At 38.1% G+C, this 10,634-nt stretch overlaps 1 protein-coding gene across 1 annotated transcript in view; it reads right to left on the reverse strand.

Annotated features, from left to right (window-relative positions):
- Nucleotides 1-4,655, reverse strand: part of MYO15B (myosin XVB) — a 54,495-nt gene extending 49,840 nt beyond the window's left edge. Inside the window, exons 1-2 of the mRNA XM_087954188.1 lie at nucleotides 4,596-4,655; nucleotides 2,706-2,763 (exon numbers count right to left, since the gene is read on the reverse strand). Of these exons, the coding sequence (XP_087810314.1) occupies nucleotides 2,706-2,763; nucleotides 4,596-4,655 (118 nt within the window). The remainder of the gene's footprint in view (nucleotides 1-2,705; nucleotides 2,764-4,595) is intronic.
- Nucleotides 4,656-10,634: the final 5,979 nt, after the last annotated feature.

Here is a 10,634-nt window from a genome sequence, read left to right on the forward strand (position 1 = left end):
GTATAGGATAGCATTATCTTTCAATATAATGAAGGCGTGTTTATTCAAGCATACCACCCAACATAAGAATGAAAAAACAGACGCCCCAACTGTGACTGTCTTTGCATGACATGTGCATATACATGTCTTGATACTTATAATCTTAAGAAGAGCAAGCAGGTGTACTTTCAGCATTAGAAGTGAAGTATGAGAGACTTCTTTTGAACAAGTTAACATTTCCTAGCTCCCAGTGTCTACCATTATTTATTTATTTATTAAATTTGTTTGACACCTATCTCTCTGCAACTCTGGATGGCTTACATCAAAATAAACCATAAATATATACATTCAAATGTGTCAATTCACAATTAAATCATTATACGAATACAAATAAAATTTAAATTAGCGTTAACATATTTGTAGGATAGCAATACAGTTTTGGCAGCAATGCAGAAGCAGTTTGTTATTACCTTATTCCAGGATGTTTTTCAATATCCCAGTCTAGCCTACAGCCTTGGAATTATCCCATGGTCATGCCATCCAAATATTAACAAAGCCCCACTATGCTTAGTTCCCAAGCTCAAACAAGGTGTCCATATGCTGAGACACAGAAACTTAGAATATTAAGTAACTGCTGAAAACCTGTTTTTAGTCTGAGGAATTTGAATGTAAAAGAACAGATGTTGCATTAAACAAGCCATCATTACATTATGGTTAGGAGTCATTTAGTCAGGATTGACTTTTAGTGTAGTGACTTTATGGACTGTTTTAAACTGCCTTTAGAAATAATTCATAGCTCCAACAAAGGAGAATATCTGTAGCTCAGGTTTGAATTGAATACTTTATTGGCCAAGTGAGATTGGACACACAAGGAATTTGTCTTGGTGTAAATACTCTCAGTATACATAAAAGATGCATTCGTTAAGAATCAAGAATCATAATGTACAACACTTAATGATAGTTATAGGGTACAATCAACAATCAAATCATACTAGGAAACAGTCAATATAAATTGTAAGGATACAAAGTTACAGTCATGCAGTCACAAGTGGGAAAGGATGGGTGATAAGGAGTGATGAGAAGATTAACAGTAATAGTAGTGCAGACTTTGTAAATAGTTGAACAGTGTTGAGGGAATTATTTGTTTAGCAGAGGGATGGCTTTCGGGGAAAAACTGTCCTTGTGTTTAGTTGTTCTTGTGTGCAGTGCTCTATAGTGTCGTTTTGAGGGAAGGAGTTGAAACAGTTTATGTCCGGGATGTGAGGGGTCTGTAAATATTTTCACAGACCACTTTTTGTCTCGTGCAGTATACAGGCCCTCAATGGAAGGCAGGTTGGTAGGAATCGTTTTTTCTGCAGTCCTAATTATCCTCTGAAGTCTGTGTCTGTCCTGTTGGGTCGCAGAACCAAACCAGACAGTTATAAAAATGAAACGAGGGGGGGTCTTTGGTGCTCTCTGAGCTTGCTTGTTTTCTTGCAGATGTTTCATTACTCAAACTAGGTGACATTATCAGTACTCATTATATTACCTACTTTGGGTAATGAAATGTCTGCAAGAAAGCAAGGAAGCTCAGAGAGCACCACGGACCCCCTCAATTCATAGCTGTTCTGAAGATATTCCAATGATCTGTTTGACATCGTATCTGTTCTTCTGTTTCTATCTTCTTTCCATTGCACAATAATTTTTCCTAGTGATCAGCTGGCAATACTTCACTCATATGCAAGGCAATTGTAACGTAAAGTGTAAAGTGAATCACACCTAATTTTGACCCTATAATAAGACATTTGTGGCTTGTTGATCACAAAAGCATCTACTCCTTTTTGGATCCATATCATGGTTCTCCTTGCAATCCACAGAGTACTTCATTATGATCTCCACATTCATAATTTGAAGATGTTTATTTACTTTCTCTCATTTTTTCTCAATGTAGAGATTTCATGAGCCACATATTATTACTGGAAATACCATTATTGTAATAATTCTGCTAAGATGTCCTTTGTGTCCTTGTCTAAATTTGTCCTTGTCTTCTATAGGATTGAGTTCCTTCTTATTTCTTTAGTAGGCTCTCGGTCTTTATTCTTGAATCAAGAAAGCTAAAACTATCAGTTTAACAGGGGTCTTCAGACTTGACAGCTTTAAGACTTGTGGACTTCAACTCCCAGAATTCCTCCTCCAGTCATGTTAGGCTCAGGAATTCTGGGACAAGTCCACAAGTCTTAAACTTGCCAAGTTTGAAGATCTTTGGTTTAACACCTTCACAATCAATTCTAAGTTCATTATTGTACAGGTAGCCCTTGACTTACTGCTCTTAATGACAGTTCAAATGTATCACAGCCTTGGAATAAATGATTTATGACCTGATTTATCACTGTCACACCTCCCCCACGGTCATGTGACTGTCATTTGGGCACTTGGCAACCAGCTCTCATTTACAACCACTTACACATCAAATATACATGTATCTTGGGGATTATCAAATTAAGTTCAACCTTTAAACACTTTTTCGACATTTTAAATGAGAAGTCATGTTATCAAATCAAAACAACCTCACTTGGATCCAAAGTACTTAGAAAATATTCAAGCACATGGAGAACAGCAGGAAAATACTCAGTGGGGGGAAAATCCTAATTTTTAAGATGTTCTTTAGGTTTTTAAAAACATTTTGCAGGTCAAGGACACCCTCTTAATTCAAATGCAAGCCCCCCCCCACCAGGCATTCTACTCACCCTGAGCCAAGCGTAGGAGAGCTGCAAGCTCAGCAGGGATTTCGAGCCTTCGGACATCCTAAGGAGAAGAAATAGCAAGAAAGGCACTTTATTAGTTTAATTCCTCTCCTCGTGTAAAATGCAGTTTATTTGGTTAAATTAAAAAATACTAAAACCTTCACTTTCATAATAAGCATATACAAATAAATCATAAATCTGATTTAGGAGGAAGCCATTAACAATAAAAAAAAGTCATCAACTAGGGGCAATATGAGAAACATAGTATAGAACTGCTTAGAATGGTTTTATACGTTCTAAAGAAAGGAGGAAAAAGGCCTCATGCCTTAAAGAGTTTATTTTTGTAGGGGGCCAAATGCCCCAGGAAAAAACACCTTGTTAAGCTTCAGTCAATTTAGGTAATTCTAATAACTGTTTTTCCTGGTTACTCACTGAATTTTCCATATATTTTGGAATATATGGCTCATAAAACTTTTTTTTAGATATTTAAAATTATTTTTAGATTTCAAGCCATGTTGATGGCTGCAACATTCGGTATCATATCAGCTGTTGAGAAAACAAGTTCCTGTTATAATCCATCCCCACGGATTGTAGACTCAAATGATAAAATGATCACTTCTAAATTGAAGCAGTGTAAGCAGAGGTAGATATGAGGTGTCTTTACTGCATCTCTACTGTTAGTGATGTTTTTATCTCTACTTCTATGTCTGTCTTTGTCTGTCTGTCTATCTATCTCTATCTATCTATCTATCTATCTATCTATCTATCTATCTATCTATCTATCTAACATTCTCCTAAATATAGAAGAGACTTTTCATCTTCAGCTTAAGTTATAATAATCACTGAGGTTTAAACATATTTTCAGCCATTTTTCTGTGCAGCTATTTTATTGTTTTCTAAATGGGAAGGAAAAGTGGAAAAAACAATGGGAAAACACAGAAAAAATGCAAACAGAAGATAACGCCTTATAGACCAAAACACCTGAAGGCAGGACAAGAAGCAATGGATTGAAACTAATCAGTGAGAGAACCAACCTAGAACTAAGGAGAAATTTTCTGACAGTGAGAATAATTACTTGGTGGAACCACTTGCCTCCAGAAGTTGTGGATGCTCCAAAACTGGAGTTTTTAAAGAAGAGATTGGACAACCATTTGTCTGAAATGGTATAGGGTTTCCTTCTTAGGTAGGGAGTTGGATTAGATTTAGAAGATCTCCAAGATCCCTTCCAATTCTATTATTCTGTTACCTTCTCCTTGCTCTTATAAGGAGAGAAGATGGCTATCTAATTAAAGCTTATTTGGGGGTAAGTCTGCTTAAAGCAGTCTTTATCTTTCTGTTAAATACCAAAGACATTATAAATCGGTTCACAGATCAGATCAGGGTACAATGACTAATATGCACCTTAGCAGAGAGCATGTGACTTCATACTGTTGGCACCAGAAAGCTGAGAATACACCAGAAAGCATAAATACATTCCATTTCCTTGTGGCTAATAAAAGAGTCAGTTTGGTGTGATAGTTAAGGCACTAGAATGGAAATCAGGAAATACTGAGTCCTAGCCCTGCCTCAGACACCAAGCCAGCTGGATGACCTTGGCCCAGTCTCTCCCTCTCAGCTCTAGGAAGAAGCCAATAGCAAAATGTTTGCAAAGAAACTGCAGGGACTGGCACAGGCAGTTGCCAGAAGCCATAAATTGACCCAAAGGCACCCACACCCACATACACTGCTAATAATTGCTCAAAGTAAGAATATTTTGTTGCATCAGTTCAACACAACACTTGCTGGAATAATACAAGTAGCTGTTTTGAGCAGCCCATCATAATGGCAATTCCTTAACTAGGAGCAGTCTAAGATTTTAATATGAGGAAATGGCTAGGTCAAATCTGCACTTGCTTTGTTGGGCTTCCCTAGTTGAGAAGTGGATAGGTGCCTTTGCTGCTTCTCAGACTCCATGAAGCATTTTCATGAAAACAATCAATAATGTGGCATCCAATCTACAGAGACATTACATTTGGTTCTCCCTTTTGCCAGGGGACAAAGGTGGGAATCAGAAGACAAAAGAGTTTCAAGCACTGTACAATTTCACAGTGACTGCATATTTTTGAGCCCACTGCATTAACATTTTAAATTACTCATACAGGAATTAATGAGGAATGGGATATTTTTCCGTTATGCTACTCTACCTGTTTGGGTTTAAATAATAACTTGTAGAGTTTAGTTCTGTAATGTACACTACCATTTTTGATTTGCAATGCTTTGATTATTATTTATTACAGAAGATTTATTGGATACCCTAAGAATAGACTGACTGTGAATGGCTCACAATCAGGAAAAAAAAATGGAAAACAGAATTTTTCCTACTAGGCATAATCTCAGGGAAAAAAAATCAACAAGGAATGTCATAATTTAATGGAATATATGTTTACACCATCAAGAATAAAATTTGCTCAACACTGGAAGAAAAACACAACCTCAATAATATCTGATTGGGAACTTAAACTTGGTGAATACACAGCAGGCAAAAATAACAGCATACTTACACAACAGAAGTGTAACTAAATTCAAGCAAGAAAGAGTCCCATATAAAGACTCTGCTTTTAAAGGGACCTGAATGTCCATAAATATTCCAAATTAGTAGATGTATAAAAAGGGGAGAATCAGAAATCAATAATTCCTATCATTGTTATTATTATCGTAATTCATTGCACAGGCAGCCAGATGTTTAGACTGAATTTGGCATCCACCTATCAAATCCTTCCAAAGGACCTGATATAGGCAGCTGTTTTGATTATATTAGAGGTATTATTGCAGGAAGTTCCAAGTACAGCTGCCTGTTAGAACTGACTGATGGTGAATTTGGTGAATACCAATGCTGTTCAAGTGATGCTCCACATGGGGATTGCACACAAGGTGCCTATTAATTTTGGTACTATCTTTGCTTTCTTTTGCCACAATCTTCTACTTCTATTGGGGGGGGGGTGTCTTTGTATTTTGATATTTTTTACATTGCTTTCTCTTTTATTTTGCTGTCTCCTGACCCAACAATGCAGACTTCTTTTTGGTCTTTCTTATCAACAGTTGTTAAGTCTGGGATAGTATATGGCAGGTGTTTATCTATTTGAATTAATCTTTTTCCTGAAAGTTAAAGAAATTAACTTCTTGGCCTTGGGGATGAGTTATTCCATTGTAACTAGGCTAGCTATTGAAAAGACCTGCTTCTGGACGTGAACCTTCTAAATGGAAAGACACCTTCTTGGAACTGAACCCACACAACTGGCAGACTTTATTCAGAGCATGATGTTCCTGAGATAAAAGGGCTCAAAAGAACATTCAAGTGTAATCTGAAATAACTTGCCAACTCTTAGAACAAGAGTTCTGCCGAAATACGTCATCAGCAAGTACGTTATTGCATTCTACAATAATTGCAGTTTTTGAATAGTCTCCAAGGGCATTTCCAAGGATAGTGAACTTCAGCAATTCAAGTACAAGGTGATCAGACCATGAACTATTGTCAAAGCATCTTGCTCCCAAATCAGCTACATTTGTCTATGTTGTATTACATTAATCGGTAGACAAATCAAGCAAAGATGTTTTATCCAATATAAAATCAATCCACTCAGAAGGTCTGCAATGAAAGGGAACAACCATGGATTGAAGCCCTGGCTCTTTCTATGTGTGTTGATATCATATACATATACAAAGGAGCAAGGTTTCAATATGTGGTTCTGCCCAACAGTTCGACAACCTCTTTGCAGAAGCATTAAATTACTAAATTACTCATGCAAAAAAATAAACTATATGCCATACTATAGCAACATACATAAACATGTATTTGTTCTTGTCTTTTGTGGTTTAAGCAATAACCTACAAAACCTGAGGTCAAAATCTGATTATTACAATTATGATAAGAGTTTTCCACAAGAACGTTTAACTTACAGAAAATATCTTAAAATTCAGATTTTAGCACTTTGGCTACTTTCCAAAGTTACTTAACAGAGTAGAAGAAAGTGGATGAAGTATTTTGGAAGCGGGCCCTAAGCTCAGCCTAACAGTTTGGAAAGTAGAAAAGACAATTTAGAGCTGCAAGACCACATCTCCCTGACAGCGTCTGCCCATTCTATCAGAGAGTATAGAACAGGCATGTTCCAGGTCCCTTCCCTTAAATATTGCCATCTAGTGGGACTAAGGAAATGTCCCTTTTCCATGACAGCCTTGCCCTGTAGGATATTCTACCCCCAAATATTGGGCAGACCTCCCACACCCTCCTTGCCTTCTAGAATCTAGATTGCCTTGAGTTGCTGCTCTTCCCCTAAGATAATGGCATTGGCTTCCTTGAAGGAAAAGTAGTTGTGATGCCAAGTTTTTATTTCTGCCTTTGTTTCTCACTTTTATTGTTTTAGGATTGTTGGGAGCAACCTCTAATTGTGTTTTTAATGGATGGCTATAAATGTCTTTGCATACAAAGTGCCATCATATATGGAAATTTGAAACATACACAGCGAGAGAAAATGTTCCCACTTCCACACATGATCCAGCAATGCACAGTAATAAATGTATGCATGCAGAGTTTGGGGTGTTGCCAGATGACAGCCAGTACTTTATCAATTTAACCTACCATTTCCAGGCAACTCCTGCTCTCTTCAGTACCTTTGACCAGTGACTTGTTTCTCTGTTTTCTGTTCTCAGCCCTCTGGAACAAGGATAGTATTAAAAAAAACACCAGTATGCATGATCAAGCTAGACTCTTTCAAAAAAAAAAATCTTAGCACTGTGAAAAAGAAAATTAAATTCTTTGTTTCTTGTAAATTATATAGCTTTATATTACAGCATATACATTTACTCCAATTTCCATCTTACACGAAGAAGCAATTGAAAAAATAAATAAAATGACCTTATGGGAATCCCATAGACTCTCCATACATCTTATGGAAAGCTATGCTTTCTCTCTTCCCTCACCTCTGGCTTGTCTTCCAAACTGCTTTTACTTTCACAATTAGCAATGTGCGCACTTTCCTTTAGTACTATTGTGACGATGCTATATGTACTCATCCACCACCCTTATTCACAGAATGTTAATTATACAAATAAATGTTCATAGCAACATCTTGATTCCTTAAAAGCATGTACCTGGTTTAAAAAAGGTTTGGATTTCTTCCTCAAGGAAAGAGGGAAAATGTAACAGGAATATGAGATACCATTAGCTATAGAATATGAAGCTCCCGGAAGTTTTAAATGCTCAAAACAGAAATAAATCTATATACATTCATACACACACACACACACACACACACACACACACACACACACACACACAGAGAGAGAGAGAGAGAGAGAGAGAGAGAGAGAGAGAGAGAGAGTACTTTTCTCACTACCATTAAATCCCAGGCTCTATTTATTAACTAGCAATTGAATTAACACAATATTATAAATGATGGGTGTAATTGCAACTGCCAGTTTGACTTAGAAAAGGTATTCATTGAATCTTTCTCCTCTACTATTCAAACCCCTGAAGAGGATAACTGAAAATACTGGAAAAGACGCATCGTATTTCTTTTTCCTCCAAAGTGTGGCAGATTGAACTACAATCATCTGCTTCTCCCCGGCGTTGTCTTTTCTGTCTATAAACCAGTGTTCCCTACAGGTACTTACCAGTTTTGCTGTTTTAGCGATATATTGGATATTATTATTATTCTTTCCCTCTTTCCCACAGCCCGGTTTTTGAGTGCCAGTGAACAGATACAACCGGCTGCCTGGTGAAGACTAAAAGAATGCTAAAGTCCTTGCAGCGGCAGTATTGACTGGAGGAAAATGAACAGGGAGGATCTGCAACTCTAATAGTGAACTTTGAGACCTTTTATTGTTGTAATTCTCCCATAAATTCTCCATATCATACACTAAACACAGAGGGCAGGGATGATGAATCAAAGGCATAACCTTGCTTTGTTCCTAACATAGAATCACAGGGAGCCATTAAAAGAGGGAAGAATAGGTGCAGAACACACTTTCACCTAGGAACAGTGATGGGATTCAATTTTTTTTACTACCGGTTCTGTGGGCGTGGCTTGGTGGGCCTGGCAGGGGAAGGATACTGTAAAATCTCCAGTCTGAGGTGGTATTTGCCAGTTCTTTGAACTACTCAAAATTTCCGTTACCGGTTCTCCAGAACTGGTCAGAACCTGCTGAATACCCACCTCTGGCTAGGAACTGAACTTGAAAATCCAAAACAAGCTGGGCCTGCAGTGGACATTTTCCTGGGACCTTCTCGGGTAATTATTGGGTTTTATTTAATTATATCCATGTACTGACTGATCAGCAGAAGAACAGACTCCTTCTTCTCCCTGCCTCCCCTATTTATTTTGGAGAGTGTGTGTGGGTCCTTGAACAGGCTGCGCAAGGGATTCATAAAAGAGGAAATCTTAAAGAAAAATCCACTCACACCAGAAGTGGGATTCAGCAGGTTCTGACCATTTCTGGAGAACCGGTAGTGGATATTTTGAGTAGTTCGCAGAACTGGCAAATACCACCTCTGATTGTCCCCGCCCCCATCTATTCTCTACCTCCTGAGCCCCAGATGTTCGGCTGGGTCTTCTTTTGTTGCCCTGCACAGGAGAACAGAGCTGGAAAGCAGGTTAGTGGGGTGGGGAGGGAATGGAGATTTTGTAGTATCCTTCCCCTACCACGCCCACCAAGCCACACCACGCCCACCAAGCCACGCCACGCCCATCAAGCCATGCCCACAGAACCGGAAGTAAAAAAAAATTGACTCCCACCACTGACTCACATGATACTGTATGTAATTGAATGTCACCACTTTGGGTTATACAATAATATCTGAGTCAGTTTTTTGCCAGGTCTTTTTTTTAAATTAAATTTGTACACTACCTGACTCCAAGTGACTTCTACTGGAAGAAGTCATCTCAAGGGAAAAAGGGAATAATGATTGGTTTCTTATGCTAACTTTGCACTTTTACCCCAGATGGATTAGTTGTGCACCTTTGACTTAAACTAGTTCTTTATATTTGATTAAAAGCCCAAAGTAACAGAATCACAGTCCAGACATTTCCTTTAGCATACAGCTTCCCAAGAAGCCAATCTTGTAAAGTGTTCCAATGTAAGGTTCCAAGGATGTCATTTTATAATCATAATATCCACACTCCAAAAATTATTCAAGTACTGATTGTTTATGTACAAATAGATGATGATGAAGAAGAAATATATATTACACATCCTAAAATGTGTTAGATGTTAATAGCCATAACAGCCTAACTTAAGAGTCATGCTCAATGTTGTTTTGCTAATAGGCCCATCTGGACCTATCAACTACATACAACTTGGGATCTTTTCACCACAGAATCCTAATCATACAGATACAGATATAGACATATTCTGGCAACATTGGGGAGGATGGGAAAGAGTGGTTACTTTATCTACCATATTCTCCATAATACACACACACACACACACACACACACACACGCGCGCGCGCATAATGTTTCTTCCACTCACAGCAAAGTTTCGTTTATTGTTTCCTTCTATTAAATTTACTTTTTTGTGCCAGAGAAAATAAATGTAGCATATAAAATGGAGACCGCACCCTTTTGAGGCACTCCTCTGTCTTTTGGACATGACCAGGTCAAACTCAACTCCTGCCTTTGCCTAATCCTATCAGATCCAACTGACCCTCCCAGCCCCGAGACCAAGCCTGCTGTAATCCAATCTAAAGCAAAGAATAAAAGCCTCCACACCCGCCCATAGCACAAGAGCAGCCTTAACAAAGGAATTGCAACATAGTGAAACCTCAAGGTCCACTATCAATCAGAGATACCCCTTTGACTACCTTAAGATTAATGTCCTTAACAATGGGCTTCCCCAGCTCTGGTGCGCACCTGAAAGGGCTTATAACAACATAAATCACCTCATGTAGGAGCAGGA

Source organism: Notechis scutatus, chromosome 2 (assembly GCF_049901735.1).
Source record: "Notechis scutatus isolate UNSWTSFEM ecotype Mainland chromosome 2, rNotScu1.2, whole genome shotgun sequence".
Lineage (NCBI taxonomy): Eukaryota > Metazoa > Chordata > Lepidosauria > Squamata > Elapidae > Notechis > Notechis scutatus.